Raw genomic sequence first — 22920 nt, 5'->3', positions numbered from 1 at the left:
CATCGACTGGTGAGATCACATGACATGAGCTATGACTGGCTTACAAACGCGCAATCTCGATCTCAATGCTTTATAAAGTAATATGCGGTGTTTGGTGGAATTCGAATTTATACTTCCTTAATACGAAAATATGTACTGTACAAGTTGCTGCATTTCAAACATCTTTCCAAAACGTGTTTTTTTCTCTGAGTTTCGTTTTCTAAAGTGCCGGGAAATTCTACGTCGGTGTATAAATCCATGACAATTCAAAGGATTGGTAAGTTTTACACTTCTGAGGAAAATGTGTATTTTCACCCAGGAGGAAGTGTATTTTTAACCGGAAAATCAGGGAACTTTTTTCCTATGTCCGTGTATCAATCAGCTAGACGTATCAATTATATGAATGCGTGGTGTCTATTCTTTCGGAAATGTCCGAAAGAACAGACACCACGCATTCATATAACCACGTGTCTCTCAGTGGGAATCAGAAATGCGCAGTTAAGGCAAAGAATAGTAAGGGACAGAAATTCGAAAAATTTCATTCAAGTTCCCTCACGTTGACACAGGCAAATTCAAGCGATGCTAGAGACAGATACAGACGCAGGAAGCAAGCCTGTATGTCACAAGTGTGTCGGGTCGACGACACGGCCTGCCGAGCAATGGCACGCATTCAGCAGAAAGGCGACTGCGACAGAAAACCGAAGGAAGCGAGACAAGCAAATTCGTTAGCTCGTAAGGCGTGTTGCAACAGTATCTCTTTCATAACGGAACATAGCGAGGGACCAACACAGCAGTTACCAGCTTGTTAAGTGATTACAGCAGAATAAGAAGGACACATTCGGTCATTACGAAGCGAGCCCTGCGTCATAGCCTCACACTAGCATCCCTCAATTACTCCAGCTCTCGTCATGGGCTGATCACTGGAATCGGTGGAATTCACAGTAATAACACTCGATTCCATGGCTTTGTTACTCTACTGGATCTAAATCCTAGAAAATGCTCCAGCACAGTGCATGAACTAGCCGAAGATGTACTCCAGAGTATGGCCTGCACCTGGTGAACTTCATGCTGCTAGCCGCCAACAATCTACTGATGAAGAAACTGACTGCCCACCGACAGCACTACATAGCAAAGTTCCACCAGTATTGGAGTTCCTGTTCAACACTCGGGCGCCTTCGGGTGCTGAAACCTACGAGGATTCGGGAGGAGATCAAACGACCACGCGGGTTCGGACACCAGTTACATCGCGAATAGGTCACCAAGGGTCATCGTACAATTCAGAATGGAATCGAGTAAACTCTAGCAGCCAGCTCGAAAGGCCGCGCCTGCTCGCCGGCAGTCCGCGGCGCACCAGGGTCGCAAACAACTTGTACTGGACGCGCAACAGTTGAGCTGATTTGACGGACATCAGCTAGAACCCAACACGCAGCTGAAAGAACAACAGCGGAGGCTGGTGCGGGAGAACGAAGACTTGGAAACATTGCAAGCAAGTAACTGAACTCTAATAATGTTTTACTAGCGTCGAAGACGCCATACAGGTTCCCAAAAGCTATCCAACCTGCACGCACAGGTGCCTCCGCTCGGTCTTCAAAATGGTTCAAATGGCTCTGAGCACTATGGGACTTAACATTTCAGGTCATCAGTCCCCTAGAACTTAGAACTACTTAAACCTAACTAACCTAAGGACATCACACACGTCCATGCCCGAGGCAGGATTCAAACCTGCGACCGTAGCGGTCGCGCTGTTCCAGACGGAAGCGCCTAGAACTGCTCGGCCACACAAGCCGGCCAGCTCGGTCTTCTGCAGCACGTAAAAACCTCACAATCTCTCAAATAACGCTGTTGTCTGTCGTACAATGGACTTAGCAGACAGGACTGTACCAACCAGATCTTCATCAAACTTCCTGGCTGATTAAAACTGTGTCCCGGACCGAGACTCGAACTCGGCAACTTTACCTTTCGCGGGAGAGATTCTGTAAAGTTTGGAAAGTAGGAGACGAGATACTGGCAGAAGGACAGCTGTGAGGATGGGGCGTGAGTCGTGCTTGGGTAGCTCAGATGGTAGAGCACTTGCCCGCGAAAGGCAAAGGTCCCGAGTTCGAGTCTCGGTCCGGGACATAGTTTTAATCTACCAGGAAGTTTCATATCAGCGCACACTCCGCTGCAGAGTGAAAATCTCATTCTGGAAACATCCCCCAGGATGTGGCTAAGCCATGTCTCCGCAATGTCCTTTCTTTCAGGAGTGCTAGTTCTGTAAGGTTCGCAGGAAAGCTTCTGTAAAGTTTGGAAGGTAGGAGACGAGGTACTGGCAGAAGTAAAGCTGTGAGGACGGGGCGTGAGTCATGCTTGGGTACCTCAGATGGTAGAGCACTTGCTCGCGAGAGGCAAAGGTCCCGAGTTCGAGTCTCGGTCCGGGACACAGTTTTAATCTACCAGGAAGTTTCATATCAGCGCACACTCCGCTGCAGAGTGAAAATCTCATTCCATACCTTCATCAGTTTTGCTTGGTTTTTACATGCAAATGACTTCACCTAACCCCTGCTCAACAGAGAGATGTGATATTAGTGTAGTTTTAAAATTTGTTGCGGTTGCAAAGATATGAGGCGAGAAATTGGGCGCGTAGTCAACAGTAGACAGGACTCACCCCTGATCTCGGCGATCTCGTGGGAGGTGAGCGGAGGCAGCCGTGACCGGCGCCGCCCCTCCGCCTTGCTGTGAGCCTCCGCTTGCTGCTTCACCACCGCCGGGAAGTCGCCCTCCCTCGAGAAGATGGGGTGAGCGTACAGGCCCAGCTGCAAAGGGCAGTTGTTTAGTTTAAGAGGATCAGTGCAGAGCAGTGAGCTGCTAAAGAAAAGTTTCGTGCATGGCTTTGTGTGTGTGTGTGTGCGTGTGTGTGTGTGTGTGTGTGTGTGGGTGGGTGGGTGGGTGGGTGGCCATATTGATAGGAAACGTCTTTATCAATATCTACTCTTTTTAGCACAAGAAATCGCTACACGTGCCATCTAGGTAATGAACGTAAACTATAACTGGACTCTCTAAACCATTGCTTTTCAACTTTTTTCAAAACGCGACCCCTTTCCAAGTAAAAATATTCTGGCGACCCCAGAACCATAATAAAAGTATGCCAGCGATTCCAAAGACAACGTATTTAATTTTCTTTCTATTGATACTATACTGATCGAGAAGTGAAGTGCAATGTGAAAAGAGGTCGCAGCGCTCTGCGGGGAGAGATATAATTATATTCGTTGCCACGGTAGAGGCGTGGGGGTGAGAAGGGGTCAGCGGGTGCATAGTCGCGCGTCTTTGCTCTCTACAGTCAGTTGTCCGAGTACGCAAGCAAGCACGGACATGATTATTGTCTTCGCGCTTTGCTCTGAGCGAGCATAAAATAGGAAAGTTTCTTAAAAGATCTGTACATCCCCCCCCCCTCCCAAGTCTGGTACAAGTGGCAATGGCGGAACCGAATCAAAACCGAAAAAAATACACTTTATGACGACCATTATCTGAATTATGGTTGTACTGTCATGAACAGTACACCTCAGTGTGTAATTTGCGGCGAAGTATTGGCACCTGAGAGTATGAAACCATCAAAGCTTCTGCATCACCTCTCAACTAAACATTTCAAGGAAGCTGATAACCCTTGGATTTCTCTAAAAAGTTCAGTACAGTGTAACACCGAAAATGCAGGATGCAAGGCACCTGCTACCGATATATATTTTTTTCTGAATTGTATGTAAATAATTGTAATTTAAATTCTTTGTTTTAATAAGTAGGGACATTGCTTCACTGTATGTGTAAATTTAGGTAGAAGTCTGTTGACGTTTCATTGTATTTGTTGCTGTGGTCTTCAGTCCTGAGACAGGTTTGATGCAGCTCTCCACGCTACTCTATCCTGTGCAAGCTTCTTCATCTCCCAATACGTACTGCAGCCTACATCCTTCTGAATCTGTTTAGTGTATTCATCTCTTGGTCTCCCTCTACGATTTTTACCCTCCACGCTGCCCTCCAATACTAAATTGGTGATCCCTTGATGCCTCAGAACATGTCCTACCAGCCGGTCCCTTCTTCTAGTCAAGTTGTGCCACAAACTCCACTGCTCCCAATCCTATTCAATACTTCCTCATTAGTTACGTGATCTACCCATCTAATCTTCAGCATTCTTCTGTAGCACCACATTTAAAAGGCTTCTATTCTCTTCTTGTCCAAACTATTTATCGTCCATGTTTCACTTCCATACATGGCTACACTCCATACAAATACTTTCAGAAACGACTTCCTGACACTTAAATCTATACTCGATGTTAACAAATTTCTCTTCTTCAGAATCGCTTTCCTTGCCATTGCCAGTCTACATTTTATATCCTCTCTACTTCGACCATCATCAGTTACTTTGCTCCCCAAATAGCAAAACTCATTTACTACTTTAAGTGTCTCATTTCCTAATCTAATTCCCTCAGCATCGCCCGAGTTAACTAGACTACATTCCATTATTCTCGTTTTGCTGTTGTTGATGTTCATCTTACATCCTCCTTTCAAGACACTGTCCATTCCGTTCAACTGCTCTTCCAAGTCCTTTGCTGTCTCTGACAGAATTACAATGTCATCGGCAAACCTTAAAGTTTATATTTCTTCTCCATGGATTTTAATACCTACTCCGAATTTTTCTTTTGTTTCCTTCACTGCTTGCTCAATATACAGATTGAATAACATCGGGGAGAGGCTACAACCCTGTCTCACTCCCTTCCCAACCACTGCTTCCCATTCATGTCCCTCGACTCTTATAACTGCCATCTGATTTCTGTACAAATTGTAAATAGTCTTTCGCTCCCTGTATTTTACCCCTGCCACCTTCAGAATTTGAAAGAGATTATTCCAGTCAACATTATCAAAAGCTTTCTCCAAGTCTACAAATGCTAGAAACGTAGGTTTGCCTTTTCTTAATCTAGCTTCTAAGATAAGTCGTAGGGTCAGTATTGCCTCACGTGTTCCCATATTTCTACGGAATCCAAACTGATCTTCCTCGAGGTCGGCTTCTACCAGTTTTTCCATTCGTCTGTACAGAATTCACGTTAGTATTTTGCAGCCGTGACTTATTAAACTGACAGTTCGGTAATTTTGACATCTGTCAACACCTGCTTTCTTTGGGATTGGAATTATTATATTCTTCTTGAAGTCTCAGGGTATTTCGCCTGTCTCATACATTTTGCTCACCAGATGGTAGAGTTTTGTCAGGACTGGCTCTCTCAAGGCTGTCAATAGTTCTAATGGAATGTTGTCTACTCCAGGGGCCTTGTTTCGACTCAGGTCTTTCAGTGCTCTGTCAAATTCTTCACGCAGTATCATATCTCCCATTTCATCTTCATCTACATCCTCTTCTATTTCCATAATATTGTCCTCAAGAACATCGTCCTTGTATAGTCCCTCTATATACTCCTTCCACCTTTCTGCTTTCCCTTCTTTGCTTAGAACTGGGTTTCCATCTGAGCCCTTGATATTCATACAAGTGGTTCTCTTTTCTCCAAAGGTCTCTTTAATTTTCCTGTAGGCAGTATGTATCTTACCCCTAGTGAGGTAAACCTCTACATCCTTAAATTTGACCTCTAGCCATACCTGCTTAGCCATTTTGCACTTCCTGTCGATCTAATTTTTGAGACGTTTGTATTCCTTTTTGCCTGCTTCATTTACTGCATTTTTATATTTTCTCCTTTCATCAATTAAATTCAGTATTTCTTCTGTTACCCAAGGATTTCTACTAGCCCTCGTCTTTTTACCTACTTGATCCTCTGCTGCCTTCACCACTTCATCCCTCAAAGCTATCCATTCTTCTTCTACTGTATTTCTTTCCCCCATTCTTGTCAATTGTTCCTTTATGCTCTTCCTGAAACTCTCTACTACCTCTGCTTCCTTCAGTTTATCCAGGTCCCATCTCCTCAAATTCCCACCTTTTTGCAATTTCTTCAGTTTTAATCTACAGTTCATAACCAATACATTGTGGTCAGAGTCCACATCTGCCCCTGGAAATGTCTTACAATTTAAAACCTGGTTCCTAAATCTCTATCTTACCATTATATAATCTATCTGATATCTTCTAGTATCTCCAGGGTTCTTCCATGTATACAACCTTCTTTTATGATTGTTGAACCAAGTGTTAGCTATGATTACGTTATGCTCTGCGCAAAATTTTACCAGGCGGCTTCCTCTTTGATTTCTTAGCCCCAATCCATATTCACCTACTATGTTTCCTTCTCTCCCTTTTCCTACTCTCGAATTCCAATCACCCATGACTATTAAATTTTCGTCTCCCTTCACTACCTGAATAATTTCTTTTATCTCATCATACATTTCATCAACTTCTTCGTCATCTGCAGAGCTAGTTGGCATATAAACTTGTACTACTGTTGTAGGCGTGGGCTTCGTGTCTATCTTGGCCACAATAATGCGTTCACTATGTTGTTTGTAGTAGCTTACCCGAACTCCTATTTTTTTATTCATTATTAAACCTACTCCTGCATTACCCCTATTTGATTTTGTATTTATGATCCTGTATTCGCCTGACCAGAAATCTTGTTCCTCCTGCCACCGAACTTCACTAATTCCCACTATATCTAACTTTAACCTATCCATTTCCCTTTTTAAATTTTCTAACCTACCTGCCCGATTAAGGGATCTGACATTCCACGCTCCGATCCGTAGAACGCCAGTTTTGTTTCTCCTGATAACGACGTCCTCCTGAGTAGTCCCCCCCCCCCCGGAGATCCGTCGGAGATCCTCCATGAACCATAGACCTTGGCGTTGGTGGGGAGGCTTGCGTGCCTCAGCGACACAGGTGGCCGTACCGTAGGTGCAACCACAACGCAGGGGTATCTATTGAGAGGCCAGACAAACGTATGGTTCCTGAAGAGGGGCAGCAGCCTTTTCAGTAGTTGCAGGGGCAACAGTCTGGATGATTGACTGATCTGGCCTTGTCACATTAACCAAAACGGCCTTGCTGTGCTGGTACTGCGAACGGCTGAAAGCAAGGGGAAACTACGGCCGTAATTTTTCCCGAGGGTATGCAGCTTTACTGTATGGATAAATGATGATGGCGTCCTCTTGGGTAAAATATTCCAGAGGTAAAATAGTCATTGTATTTATCAGTGTCTTATTCTGAAACTTATAAGCTCTCGGAAAAAGCCAAAGGAGTTGTCATTTGCATAGACTAGCAACGATAATAGCAGTGCTTGTGCGTTGTAAAATCTTTGGGGTAGGGAGTTGCACAGAGCGCGCAGAGTGAGAGGAAGACGGGTTCCAGCGCTTGTAGCGTGCGGAAGTGTGATGTTAATACTCTCGCAGCAGAGAGTACCATTTTCGGCGGCATCATGTACGCGCGCCGGCCGGATATCTAGTAGCGGGAGTAAGGACAGTGGACGGGCGGAAGAGGCTGTATTAATTATGACTGCCCGTTTCTGTAATTAGCTGTGGTTCCACAAGATGCTACCGTCTTCAACAACAGCAGTAGTTCCAGCAACACAGTTTCGTCGTCGGTTCCGAGTTTCGCCATATGCACAGCACTGAAGTATGACTGTTAACTGTTAGAAAGTATCAACGGCTAACCCAGCGGCACAACTGAATGTGATTTGATTGATAAAATTTGTTTAAATAATAATCAGTTAAACTGAGGGCGATTGTGCTCTCATTGCCCTCCGGCAATGTTACCAAACAGGATCCTTGTTCCGTTTTTCCCTTATATGCTGAGTGTCATAAGAAACAAATTAATAATTAATGAATATTAATGAATAATTTCACTTTTAAGAATTTTAGCCTCAGTCTACTTTCAATTAACTGTTGTGAAAGCAATTTCATTTTTCAAGTTTGAGAATCACTGGAAAAAATCCAAATCTAAAGAAATGTACAAATTAAGAGTGCGGAATTTTTATTTATTTTACACATAGCTTGGAGCACATGGCTGTTTGGTTTGGTGCATATTCTAGTGTTTAATTCTGTTCAAGTCAGTAAAAGAAAGGCTCAGTTGTTCACACAATAATATGAAATACAATTTGCAAAATAAGCAACAACAAAGCAAAAAGTGCTTGTTTTTTTTCTAAATTTCTTTGATGACGTTACGTTGAGGTCACTCAAAGTCATTGTTCATGTAACGAAGTTCAATACTAACATACAGTTTAATTACGTATTTTCAAATCATTATTCGATTGCCATTTTCAAAATTTAATGCCAAACATAACGTAAGAGTGACTTTACAGTTTTATTTTTCATTACATACTCACTTAAAATTCGTGTCAAAAGACATGACAACCTTCAGTTGCCACGTCAATGTTTAATAATACATGTTTTTCTTTCCCATCATCTTGTACAGCCCTAGTGGGCTGGCGACCGTTAATTATTTCGTTTTCGTTCGTTAGTGTAACTTTCGGTTTCATGATCAGTGGTACCCCTTATCTGCCCAGTGTTGTTCGTGAGTGAATGCACAAAATAACTTTCATTTTTCAAATTATAGCCCTGTTCAGTTTAATTACTTTTTATTTTTAGCAGACTTTTCATCAGAAGGGTCGGCTGTACCCTTTCCTCCTACTTATCGGTATTACTTCTTCGGGAAAGATAGCCTTACCCAATTAGAAAAAATCCATTAGGCATAGACGCAGTCCACGCTCATATTTTATATCGCAAGCAGGATAGATCGATTAGTAAGAGGAATGTTACAACAGCATGCGAAGTACCCAGTCGTGAACGATGCATCATGTGTAACAGCCCCGATGGATTGTTTACAGCTTCAACAACATGCGCATTTTCACTTTACGGCAAGAGCGGTTGTCAACTCGGGAAGCTTCCCGCCGGAATGTCCTTCATCATAACGACGTCATTGGAACATTCATACACTGCGTGTGGCACAACATACTGACCATTTGCCTCATAGTGGCAGACCGCGGCCAACACCAGCTGACGACTGTGGGGACAAAAAAATTACACTAGTAAAAAAAAATACTGTTCAGTTACAAGAAAGTACAAGGTGATTCAAAAGATTGCACACAAACTGAAGGAGCCGACAAAAGAGTGAAAATACAACTTTGGCATGGAACCTTATAGTCTTTGAAGTGATCCTGAGCCAGTAAAAGCTTTGGAATATCAGGAACAACAAGGACAATCAATGAAGATGCTCAGTTCAACAAAGATAATGTACTGTTTTACAGTAGAGCACATGTTCAAAATGGCGATCACCAAATTCAGTATAAGCATAACATCTTTGTAGAAAATTCTGGCGCACTCTACCAAGTATACCAGGCATCGCACGAACTTCGTGAGACACTGCAACTATCCTGGCGACAATTGTTTCACCGTCTGGAGCTAATGTTAAGTACGCGAGGCTTCTTATAAGCCATGCCGATGCTCCCCGCCCCACAACGGCGCCCATACTATAGTTTGTAGAGGGCGTCTACACCTGGAGAAAAGAAAAACACGTGACTACACTATATTTTTTCCCTTTCCTCGCGGTCTCACCTTGCCCCCGGGTACGGACGCCTTGCAACTCTCCCCCCCCCCCCTCCTTCCCTCCCACCCTCTACACACACAAAAAGAAACAAGAGGCGTCAGATCAGGGGCCGAGATGGCCACGCAATTGGACCTAATTTCCGATCTCAGAGAGCACAAATTCAATCCAGATACATGCATACATCAACTGAGCCACGAGACCTTGAACGACGTGACAACAGGATGGAACGATCTTTAAGGACGCGCAATTATACGGACACAGAAAGAGTAGAGTGTCTTTGCTGAACTAACGACACGTGTGCATTGATTGCTCTTGTTGTTTCTGACATTCTAAAGCTCTCAGTGGCTCAGGATTTCTTACAAGACCTACGTTTCTAGTCCAAAGTTACTGTGCTTCATCTCTATCAACTCATTCCATTTCTGCACAACGTTTTGAATCGCCCTGAATGTTCGAAGATGTCCATATCTAACTTCAGAATTTCTGTACCGATTTCAGTTTTCATGGGTAATAGTTTTTGTAATTGCTTACGGCAGTTTGATTATCAGATGTATCTGGCGAAAATACACACTCTCGCAACAAGACTTTCAAAGGCAGACATAAAAGAATTAGCAATTCGCAAAGGAATTAAAGAAATGAATACGATAAGAGTAACGTAAGTAAAACATTAAACCTAAAAATATTTTATTCGCGATTCTCTGAGATACTTTGCCTCAGGAACGACGCTTCGTAAACACCAGCAACAGTCGGAATATTGCGGTACTGAGTTTGCCTTGACACAGCTTTTCCGTTTGAGAAATGTCCTTATGGAACTATGTTTCATGTTCGTCATTAACGGCGCCAAGGTTGCCCTCAATAAGAGAAAATGGTCTTTTAAGAAATATAGCTAAACTGACACGTTACAACCAAAAAATTGTAAGATCCCATAAGATTATAATTTCACTATAGTTCTCTGGAATAAAGTAGCCTAAAAAGTTCTTACAGGCACGAAAAATAGCCTTCTCCTTCTTTCAACATTTCTCGAAAAACCGAGGAAATGTTCATCAGACATTAATTCCAAAATCTGCGTTCTGCAACTTTTTTGTTCCTTTCTCTCACTAATACATGAAGTATTGTTCATAGCTTTCATAAAGTGTTACGACGAAATACTGTTTAACGTGCAATGGAGGTAAATACAAATTTTTGAGATCAACATGAGGAATGCTCACCGTATCCTTCTGTCCAGTTGATAGGTCACTGCAAGCAGTTTTTCTTTTCCCCACTGTAGTCGTCTTTTCTGCCTCTGTTGTACTATAAGCAAAGCAAATATCATTGCTTCGTGTATACGAGCTGGATACCGCGAAGAATTGCAATTACTTTGAGATCTCCACGTGTGCACCATTTCTATTACTTATAATGGATTGATGTGAGTTGCACTTTAAAGCTCTCATACGTCTCCACCAGATTAACTGCATGGACAGAACCAGATTTGTTCCCACTGTTGATAAATATTACTTTCACACTAACTTTTCTGCTACAATGCATGAACGAGAGCGAAACATTTGCAGTGAAATCTTGCCCAAGAGTCTCGATAATAGTCCCGACATCACCGCAAAAAACCATATCACGTTGCCTGTAAAAAAATAAAACTGGCAATCACGATAAACATTCATTTTCGTTTACCGAAAAAGAAGATTCAAAAAGAGCATCCTACTGCTTCGACAAATTTTAAACATAAAAAAGATCCTTGAAATCCCCTTGAGACAAAACGTGCGGCTGATTTGATTCACAGTGGCCTTGAGACGTTGGGTCGGCAAGCATAGATTTCCCTTGCCACCTTCTGTGAATTTCTTAGTATTCGTCTTCACTCACAGCGGCGTTCTTCTTACTCACTGTGACATTCTCAGAACGCACTATTGTCGGTATTTCTTCACTGTGTCTTACAGGCGCTGCAGCACGCGGTAAATTAGGATAACGCGTCGTTTTCCTTGTTTTCGAAGTGATTCCACATACTTTCGTCAAAGATAACAGTCCTTTGTGTGGGTCGTTGGTTCATTCCAAATCACGGAAACAGCTGAGGGCATGTGACGTGATTTCTTTTGACCACTCTGTCAGGAATGTGGTGTAGCCGGCCGAAGTGGCCGTGCAGTTAAAGGCGCTGCAGTCTGGAACCGCAAGACCGCTACGGTCGCAGGTTCGAATCCTGCCTCGGGCATGGATGTTTGTAATGTCCTTAGGTTAGTTAGGTTTAACTAGTTCTAAGTTCTAGGGGACTAATGACCTCAGCAGTTGAGTCCCATAGTGCTCAGAGCCATTTGAAACGAATGTGGTGCATGACAAACAGCATTTGTGAGACTCCAGTTATCCACCTGCTCGCCAATTTTTTTTTTTTTTTTTCACTCAGTCTTCTGACTTATTTGATGCGGCTTGCCACGAATTCTTATCGTAAGCCAAGCATTTCATCTCAGAGTAGCACTCGCAACGTACCTCAATTATTTACTGAATGTATCTCAATCTCTGTTTTCTTCTACAGTTTTTACTCTCTGTAGCTACCTCTAGCAGCATGGAAGTTATTTCCTAATGTCTTAATCGATGTTCTGTCGCCCCTCCCTTCAGTGTTTTTCCTATATTCCTATCCTCACCGATTCTGTGGAGACCTCATTCGTTACCTTATCAGTCTAGGTAATTTTCAACATTCTTGTTTAGCACTACATCTCAAATGCTTCGACTGTCTTCTATTCTGGTTTTGTCACAGTCCATCTCTCACTGCCACAGAATGTTGTGCTCCAAACGTACATTCTCATAACTTTCTTCCTCAAATTAAGGCCTATGTTTGCTACTAGCAGACTTCTCTTGGCCAGGAATGCCCTTTTTGCCAGCGCTAGTCTGCTTTTTATGTCTTCCTTGCTCCATCAGTTCCACTCGAATTAAATTTCGTAGCACCTCGTTATAACAGGATTATGTTTTCGGTTGTGACTATGGAGTTACCTCTTCACAGATGTAACTAAAAAACTATGAGGTATTTACACAGGTATGAGGCATTTCAGCTTCTAAACTGACCCGAAACGAACATTCGCGGTCGCAAAACAAGAAGCAGTGATTTCCAACAACTGACAGAACTTTCAGTATCGAGGTGCAAGTGGTAACAAACACACTGTGATTCTAGTTGTTCATGCGTTATTCATTGGCAATGTACTAAACCACAATTTCCTAAACGTAGATTTCTGAACTGAGTGTCATGTGTATCAGTAATTCTTAAAATATGTTTCGAGCATTTTTAGACTGCTTAACCTGCGGAATATTTCAACTAAATCACAGAAGAAACAGCAGTACGGAGCATTTTGAAGGATTTCGAGAGATTAGATAATCACGAGAAAACTGAGCCCGTAAGCCAATAACTGGTTTCATTTTCCAGTTCAGCCCCCACATCTTAGCAAGAACCACCATTCGCCTTTGCAATAAAAATACGCTGATCACTTTTCTGCGTATTAGAAACACCCAAGAGTACGCAACAGAACTGTGCACTTTACGTTTCGAGGTAAGAGACGGTGTGCGAGCGTCTTCACATGATCAATTTGGACTATAGGTGTCGACTACGGTAAACAGTGTGCCAGTACAGTGAGTCGCGAAGAAGGTGACCAAAGGAACACTTGGAATCGAACTCGGATCAATGGTGTCGTGTGCTCTTCGCCGACGAGAGCAGAGTATGTTACATGTCGTAGTGAAAGACTGAAGAGACTGCGAGGTAGCGATGCATGTCTCACGCATATAGTTCCGAAGGAGCATGGAGGTGGGTCAGTCATATTTTAGACCGGTACCATGAACGGATGTGGACACTTCTCATCGTTGTTGAGAGTAATCTGAGAGCTGTACAGATTGGCGACAGAATCCTGTAAACTATTGTCCAGCCTTACAACATTTCGGCCATGGATTCATCTCTCCCTCCAGATCATCTTCCTCCAGGAGGCAGGAATCTCACTAATGGGACAGCTTGCGGTGTCTGCTGGCATGAGCAGGCTTGGGACAAGCTGAAACCTGCTTTGTACTAGAAATGTAGGTCTTGGAAGAAATCCTGAGTCATTGAGAGCTTTAGAATGTCAAAAACAACAAGAGCAATCAATGCACCCGTGTCGTTAGTTCAGCGAAGACAGTGTACACTTTCTGTGTCCGTATAATTGCGTGTCCTTAAAGCTCGTTCCATCTGTTGTCACGCCGTTAAAGTCTCGTGGCTCAGATGATGTGTACACGTATCTGGTTTGAATTGGTGTGCGCTCTAAGGTGAGGTCCAATTGGGTGGCCATCTCGGCCCCCGATCTGACGCAGAGGGGGCGGGTGGAGGGGGGGGGGGGGTTGCAAGGCGTCCGTACCCGGGGGAAAGGTGAGACCGCAGGGAAAGTGTAGTCACGTGTTTTTCTTTTCCCCAGGTGTAGACGCCCCCTACAAACTATTGGAAGAATCCTAAGGAAATGCAATCCGAAAACAAAGGAAGTAGGTTACAATACGCTTGTTCGCCCACTGCTTGAATACTGCTCAGCAGTGTAGGATCCGTACCAGATAGGGTTGATAGAAGACACAGAGAAGATCCAACGGAGAGCAGCGCGCTTCGTTACAGGATCATTTAGTAATCGTGAAAGCGTTACGGAGATGATAGATAAACTCCAGTGGAAGACTCTGCAGGAGAGACGCTCTGTAGCTCGGTATGGGCTTTTGTTAAAGTTTCGAGAACATACCTTCACCGAAGAGTCAAGCAGTATATTGCTCCCTGCTACGTATATCTCGCGAAGAGACCATGAGGATAAAATCAGAGAGATTAGAGCCCACACAGAAGCATACCGACAATCCTTCTTTCCACGAACAATACGAGACTGGAATAGAAGGGAGAACCGATAGAGGTACTCAGGGTACCCTCCGCCACACACCGTCAGATGGCTTGCGGAGTATGGATGTAGACGTAGATATGGGTGCTGTTGTGGGGCGGGGGGTATCGGCGTGGCATATCAGAACCTCACGTACGTAACTTTAGCTCCCCACGGTGAAACATTTGTCGTCAGGATAGTTGCAGTGTCTCATGAGGTTCGTACGATGCCTGATGTACTTGGTGGAGTGCGCCAGAATTTTCTACAAAGATGTTAGGCCTATGCCTGTACTGAATTTGGTAGTCGCCATTTTGAACATGTGGTCTACTGTAAAACAGTACGTTATCTTTGCTAAACTGCGCATCTTCATTGACTGTCCTTGTTGTTCCTGATATTCCAAAGCTTTCACTGCCTCAGCGTCACTTCCTAGACTATAAGGTCGTATGCCAAAGTTGTATTTCCACTCTTCTGTCGGCTCCTTCCTCAACAACTAGATGACTGTAGAAGAGCAACCATCTACGAATGGGACAGCACTGAGAAGGAACGTCTCTATCACTTTGAGGACAGATGCGCTAAGGAGGATCCCAGTATGCTGCAAGGAACCATGTAGAGCAACGCGGTGCTGAATGTCACGCCCCAGCAATTTTGATTTAACAAATGTACCAAGATGTGGACTTATGAAGAGACAATATTTATTGCTGATACTGGTTTTATGGGCCTTGGATCGAGGTGTAATTCTCTGCTCAACGCTGGAGATATCATCAGAGGTTTTAAAGACTCAGAAAATAGTTGCAAATAAACTCAGCAAGCCGAGCTGTTTGAGTGTATCCACGCAACGGTCGGTTCGTGAGGTCATCAGACCGCTGTGTAACATCGCGGAGTAGCGCCGACGTAAATTATGGGCGGCTTGTAGTTTTGAAGAGTTGGCACTGTTTGTTTTATTTAGGGCTAAGGCCCACAACGTGTCTAATTTCAACCCTTCTTCTTTTCTGTTAAAGCTGTTTCTATGCTTTTGATTTATATGACCACTCTGTACATCCCAGTTAGCAATGATCAGATGTCGCTAAAGCCACAGTGTCAGAGAAACGAATTTGGTGCTTCCTCACACATTTACACCCGCCTTGAGTGAAGTTATCTGAGGTGTTTCACGCATATCCGTTTTCAGAAACAAAATCTTCCTTTAAGAGGCTCACCAGATGAAGACTGCAAGCGAACTACGCTAAATACCTAAGAATGAATGCAAAAGTCCTCTTTTATGGGAAAATGATGCCGTTTATTAGCTCGGTCTGAGGGGGTAGCACTCAGTGAATTGTCACGCCAGTTGAGACGTTCCATTCGCGTATAGTAGGATGGGTGTTCAAAATCACTTCAGCCATCCTGATTTGAGTTTCTCTTCGTTTAGTAAATTGATTAGTTGAATTATGGACTGTTTTATTTGAAAAAAAATCCTTTTCCATTGTCTTCTCTCATCTTAAGTCCCACTTGTAACCTTCATTCCTTTCCTTCCTGATTGGCTGGACACAACACTCCGTTTGACGTTTACTGGGAGGATTCTGTCCAGTGGCAAGCGTAGCACGTAAAGCGAGCCACTTATAACAACTAGGTCATTATACAGAGTGAACCCGAAAACCAACGACAAAATTTTAGAGAATCTTCAGGAATATTAGCTGATTATTGTGGTAGAAAAACCCCTTGCTCTCTGATGGCTGTTTACAGAGCAGTTACATTTCTTACCCCCATTTAGCCGGCCGCTGTGACCGAGCGGTTCTAGACACTTCAGTCCGCAGCCCCGCTGCTGCTGCGGTCGCAGGTTCGAATCCTGCCTCGGGCATGGATGTGTGTGATGTCCATAGGTTAGTTAGGTTTAAGTAGTTCTAAGTCTATGGGGACTGATGACCTCAGATGTCAAGCCCCATAGTGCTTAGAGCCATTTTAACCAATCTTACCGCCATTTACTTCACTATCGATAATGCAGTGTGAAAACATCTGAACAACAATGCAAACGTCGACGGTAGCGCTGTGTGGCTCGGCTTCAAACAAACTTGACACCAGCGATGCTCTCTTCACTCTCAAGCTTACATTCAGTCCCGCTCGGTTCTGATTCTGTTTTGGTTTTCCACCAAGGTCAGTAGTAAATTAACAGTGATACACATCAATATGGATAGGTTTCCCGATGAAGACTTGACGGATCTGCACCTCGTAAATGGGGTTACTGAAGTCAATGGAAGAGTAGCACAATGCCCCGATGCTGAGCTATTCCCGCAGCACCTGAGTATTGTGACGCTATTTGTTTGTCACATGTCGCTACTGATATATTAGCTCTTGTTTCTCCTAGTTATTGGAATGTGGCGAGATGTCCTATCTGAAAGTTGTAGGCGGTGGGTAGACAATGGCGGAAACCTGGGAGGTTTCCCACCAGAAATTCTCACAGGCGGTAGTCGCTCGAGTAAGCCGCTCTGGGTATCTCTTAAGCCAGAGTAGTTCAAAAGCGCCCTTCAAAGCAATGTGAGCCACACAAGCTCTCGAGATATTTCAGCAAAAGCTCACAGGTCCTCCTGAAAGTGTAAGCAGAGAACAGAGCAGCCGCTATCTTTCTGTAAACAGCATGGCAAGCGAGTTGCATTTACACGCCTAGACATAATTCCGCCAATCATAAGGTTAGGGGCAGTAAAATTCCAATTCTTCGCTTGCTCACAGAGAATACAACAAGGTCTGGAGAAGAAAATTCTGCAATCTCTCCCTGCATGCAGGAATAGAGAGGAAGATTTTCAGTTATCCCTGTGGCAAATCTTGTGACTTCCATCCTTTCTACTGTAATTTTGAGAAGTGTGTGTGAGTACAAAGTCGGTAGCCGATTTAAGGGTAGCACATGGCGGCGGTTCGTGTTTCTTCATTGCAGAGAGTCTGTTCGGTGCCCTGCTTCAGCTTGGCGCTCCTTTTGCTATTTTGGAGCAAGTGTCACGTTTAGCTATTGCACTGTCTTTGCACTGCATAGCCTACAATTTGCGAGTCTCTTCCACAACTTCTGATTGCTTTTTATTGTTAGTTCTCTGTCATACTGGGATCAAAAGCTAATATTATCCAGTACGTGCCCCTTTTGTGAATCGCCCAGACTTCGGATAGAGATGTGCATCCCAGAGAGCTTTCAGGTACCTTCCGCACAGATACAATGGTTATAAATCTGGAAATTATGTAGCTGGTAATTCAGAAAAATCTTAACACTACAAACACTTAACAGTACCTCCAAAGTTCATTCATGGAGTGTCTAATTACTCATTATAAGTGTAGACAACAGAGTTTAGCACGCTGGGGGCCGACTTGGGTTTTTTAATAAGACAAGCAATGATTCGGTCCCTCACTTGGATCGACCTTCGACCCAAAACAGTCATTTACTTTAAAACAGCTAAACAGATGACACTGCCGATATGAACGCTCTCCTCCCAAGCAGCGCTTTAACTGGTGACTGCAGTATCGAAGTAAAGTTTACACCACTCACAAGTCTGATATACGAGCCACCAGCGTGCACCATTTTAGAATTCTTATGTTCACCTCGTACACCAAACTTGCCGTAATTCTTCGTCGGAATCCAAGGGCAGAACCAAGAAATCACTTCTCAGCCCTTGAATGACCACACGATGACCACCATCGGGACAACACCGGCCTTCACACTAGGATCTTCGAGCCCACGGCATTCCATCCGAAACCGACTGCTTCTGCGGGGCCCGCCGACCAAGCGGCCTTGCCCACCGACACCGACGTCGCTCCTCACGCACAGTGCAGAGCTAACTCACAGCAACCCCCTTCTCCCTTCTCCCTCGTTCTGTCCGCCTCGCGGCGCTCGGGAAGCGAAATCGCCAAAGATATGCGGCAACCAGAGACTCCTGTCCGATCTCGATACTGACATCACGGCGAGTACTGAGAAGGCAGGTGATTTCAAAAACAAAACAAAAAATTAAATAGCGAGACTTACCGGCTCAGATGCAGTATGCAACATACGTCTGTTAGCGTTGGTATTGTTAACCATATTCAGAGTGCTGTCTAGCTTCTAATGGAACCAGTCTGTGTTGTGAGAAGTTTGTGAAATACTTTTATTAACCAATCCCACTGGCTTTTTTTTTATTTTTCTAACACATCCAGACTTCAGAAATAAATAGCCGTCTTAGTGCTAAAATACAAGGAAATTACAGAATCAGGATTGAGTTACACAAAACTATAAGTAAAACACCATATTATCCAATAGCAATGATCCATTCTAGTCAACATACCATTTGAGTGAGTTACAATCCAACAAACTCGCAGCAGTAAATGTCATCATATGACTTTACTGGTTTATAGGTAGGCGGAAAGAGAGGTTGTTGTTTACAAAAAGTACAGTTGTCTCAGTTTGCGCCATGTAGTAGAAGTAACGCAACCTTTATTACAAAAATAACAAACTCAGTGCGTCATGTAATAAAAATGTTCAAATGTGTGTGAAATCCTATGAGACTTAACTGCTAGGGTCATCAGTCCCTAAGCTTACACACTACTTAACCTAAATTATCCTAAGGACAAACACACACACCTATGCCCGAGCGAGGACTCGAACCTCCGCCGGGATCAGCCGCACAGTCCATGACTGCAGCGCCTGAGACCGCTCGGCTAATCCCGCGCAGCATAACTGAAACTTCCTGGCAGATTGAAACTGTGTGCCGGACCGTTGCCTTTCGCGGGCAAGTGCTCTACCAACTGAGCTACCCAAGCCCAGTCCGATCGGCTAATCCCGCGCGGCGTCATGTAATAGAAGTAACGCAAGCTATATTACAAAAATAACAAACCCAGTTTCATTCCAATATAGTAGTTTTAAACCCTTGTTTAAATAAATAAAAACAGCAGGTTTATTTGTATCTCACCTTGAAAATACACTAAGAAATGCTGATGTACAATCTGTTTTTTCATATATTAGTGGTGAAGCGATCCACCAAATCTTCTACATAAGATCAGCAATAGATTCATACAATTGTCCTAGACAGAATTGTTAAACCACATTAAAAACAAAAAAAATCAAAATGATCTTCAAAAAACTGGTAATTACTTAACAGGATCCTGGAAGCGCCAAGCGACTTCTCTTCGACCTCGTTTTGATTTGTAAATGTGAGTGGTAAAAACTATTCAGCTCAGATGTTTAAAGTTAGGAAGACAAAAAACGATTCTTATTAGGCGTCCTCCAGCTGCAATTTGAAAGTTATTAACATTTCAGTAAGGCTGGCAAGTAGTGTTTCGGCAATATCCTGCCAGTGAGTCAAGTAGTGTTTCGGCAATATCCTACCAGTGAGTCATCCATATCGGTGTCACACGTGATCATTGAGTTTTGATTGTCACTGATGAACTGGGGCGCTGAACGAAGAGATCATCAGCAGTTCAAGGTCAACTGCTGCGTGTTCAGTGACAGATTGGCAAGTACTTTCCACGATATGCGTGATTCGGTACAAAGCTGTCAGTTTCCATCTAACGTTTGAACACTACAGCGCATTCATGACTAACCATAAAGCTGTGCACTTTCATGTGGGGAGGAGTTCAGATCGATATACAACCGCAAACTGCTCACCGTTATTAACGCAAAACCGCAGAGAATTTCACTGGCGGAGCAAAATATGAATTTGCTTGTGATCGATCATCGAAGCGTACGCGGAAAAGTCAAGGCCTGGTTTCGCAACGGTCTTCGTAAAGGCTCAGACCTCATTTAGAACAACAGCACAATATTTGGCGCAAAGCTGTCTCGGATATAGCGATTTCAAAAGCTGAGTACTTTTATATGGACTAGGATATAATTTTTTCCCGCGGCCCATAAATACATCTAGTAAACTCCTTTCTAAGTCTGCACAATAGTTGTGAATGGGCTTCGTCAATTGATGATTGCCGCTTAAAATTTTTTTGCTAGACGTTTATAGTCTTTCTTCTAACATCTAGCTTCCCTTTAAAGAATAGGCGCTTTTCCCAATTATATCGCGATCTAACTCAATATAATTATATAATTTACCACACATGATGGAAATGGTTAAAGCATTTTGAGCTGAAGTAGTATTTATCTGTGGTACAGTGTTTCTTTTATGAAAAATGTGCACCTATGTATGTAGTCAGCGTCCACTTGAAACTGATGCTACACCCGTATTGCTTGACAGTTCTTGAATGTTTGCTGTCGTTCGCACAATTTTCGTTATGAAATATACGTATTCTCACGTACAGTGGAACTCATGTTCCAAACATATCTTGTAACTGAATCACAAGAATATCGAGATTTGAAGCCTTCACGCTATTTAGATGCTTGAGTGCTACATGGAGGGTCATAAGCAGATTCTATATCTTCTGAAGCAAAACAGGGGATGCCTTTACTACACGTATTCCAACTGAAGTGTCTTCTCACGAAATAACTAAGGGAGCTATATTGTCCTACAGAAGCAATAGTTTCCGATTACAGCGTGAATTTCCATCTTACCATGGTCGTCTGCAAGATGTGTTTTAGAGAGACAGAGAAAGAGAAAGACACACAGAGAGAGAAGGAAAACTAGCAGGGAAGAAGCGATAGCGCCTTGGGCACGCGGCAGTTTTTTCTGTACGCACCAGTATCGCCTGGTACGAGACGGACAGCTGAAATCAGTTTTACTGTGGTACAGTGGCCTTAAAGCGGTAACAATCAACAGACTTCGCTCGAATTCACAAACGTTGCTCATTAACCACGGTTTATGTCCGGCTATTGAGACACCTTTCCGGTACATTATGAATGGAAAAACACACGACACTTGTATAAAATTCTGCAGTATTTATTATTTTACAAATAGATTTTTGGCTGTGACACCACTGTCAAATATCTGACGGTGGCATAACAGCCGAAAACTAATTTGTATATTTATAAATATTGTGGGATATTGCACCAGTGCCGTGTGTTTTTTCATTTATAATGTAGAAAAAATTCTACCAACACAACAGCCAGTTAATTCAACCTTTCCAGTACATCGTCTGCACGGTAATGACAATGGCTAGAATAACTCCTCTCTGCTGTAGTCAGATGATTTGATCTAACAGGTCCTAATTTAACATATACTGCCCGACAAAGAAAGTGAAGCACCCTGAAGGCATGATCGGACGTCAGTGTAACTTAGTACACAAACACACCATTGGCGGATATGTAAGTGATTACGAGTTGCCTGTGACAGGTGAAGTGGCCAGCAAAGCGCATTAGCGCTGTTCGTGTTTCGTTACCAGGCACAGTAGGGTATATAAGCGGCGTGAGCAGCGTCAGATGTTGCGTGATCACTGTGAAGGACGAGAGGATGCTGCATACTTCTGTGAGATGGCATTATCAGCGCAGGACAGAGTATGTGAGGGGCCTCATTGTGGGACTCAGTTTTTCGCACTGGTCGAATCGTATAATATGCAGATTTATGGGGCATTTGGATGTGATAGTGATCGTATGTTGAGCTGCATGGGAACGTAACAACAGGCCTACTCGTCATCAAGATTCTGGATGACAACGCCTGACCACAGCAACGGAGGATTGCCGTATTCTGGAGCAAACAGCTTTCACGTCTGGATCTGTCATCCGAGTACAAGCAATGGAATCTCTGAAACATTGTGTGTCGTCCCCCACCATTGGTGGGAGTCCAGCTAACAACTGCCCCATGCACAGGCTTCCATAAACAACAAAAGACCCTGCTGTGTTTGGAGTCATGATGTGACTGGAAGGCATCAACTGCTAATCGATGGCGATGCATTGTGTTCAGCAATGAATGGGCGGCTCTGCACTGCCCTTGACGTCCAGCGTCGGAAAATATGGCGTAAATTTCGTCCTGGTGCACTTTGCGTTGTTGCCAAATTTATTCATGCTACGGCTGCTCTCAGGTGGTCTCCCCCATCTCCTCTCCCTGCCTGGGGTATAGATGTGGTATCATAACAGTTGAATTGGTATGCAAATCAAGTAAATTAATATGTCAATTCATTAAATTAATTATGCAAATTAATTAAATTCAAAATGGTGGGAAACTGAAAAATGGTTCAGAATTCAAAACATAGTGGGAATTCCAAAAAAATGGCAGAAAATTCAAAATGGTGGAAATTTCAAATTTTGGCACTGCCAGACACCCCCCTCCTCCACTTCTTCACTTGTCAATTGGCACGAAAAAACTCTGTGCTGTACTACTGGAGAGGAAGGTACAGTCTTTATTCATTTAGAGGGAAAATCTCGGCTGTTGGTGTGGGAGGTGCATGTATTGGCAACTACATCCTAATTACAGATCATTATATGATTCAAAAACACCACTAATTGACATTTAAAACAAACAGCATAGATCACCTAACAAATACCGCAGCACCAATAGGATATGCACCTTCTGCTGTCAACTCCGAGCAGATGTGTGGCGCGAGAAAAAACTCTGCCACTGCATCAGGCAAGCGCTCGACTTCATACCACTTTCGCAATAGCGTGCGTGTGGTGTCTGTGGTAGGTTGGGAGTGTCAGGCCCTAGACATCCGTACCTCATGCCAGCTAGCTATGGAATGCACCAAGACAGAGTTCAAGATATGTCCACGTGCATACAGCACTCGCAGAGTAATGGAGGTGTTGGTTTAACAAGATACAGAAATTGAGATCTA

The 22920-nt window shown here is 43.5% G+C and overlaps 1 protein-coding gene across 1 annotated transcript in view; it reads right to left on the bottom strand.

Annotated features, from left to right (window-relative positions):
• LOC124805121 (myrosinase 1-like) overlaps window positions 1-22920 on the bottom strand; it is a 217336-nt gene that overhangs the window by 17194 nt on the left and 177222 nt on the right. The window contains exon 8 of the mRNA XM_047265573.1: window positions 2624-2771. Within this exon, the coding sequence (XP_047121529.1) occupies window positions 2624-2771 (148 nt within the window). The remainder of the gene's footprint in view (window positions 1-2623; window positions 2772-22920) is intronic.

Source organism: Schistocerca piceifrons, chromosome 7 (genome assembly GCF_021461385.2).
Source record: "Schistocerca piceifrons isolate TAMUIC-IGC-003096 chromosome 7, iqSchPice1.1, whole genome shotgun sequence".
NCBI classification, from domain to species: Eukaryota; Metazoa; Arthropoda; class Insecta; order Orthoptera; family Acrididae; genus Schistocerca; species Schistocerca piceifrons.
The sequence above is the reverse complement of the archived record's forward strand: the minus strand, read 5'-3'. Positions and strand labels throughout refer to the sequence as shown.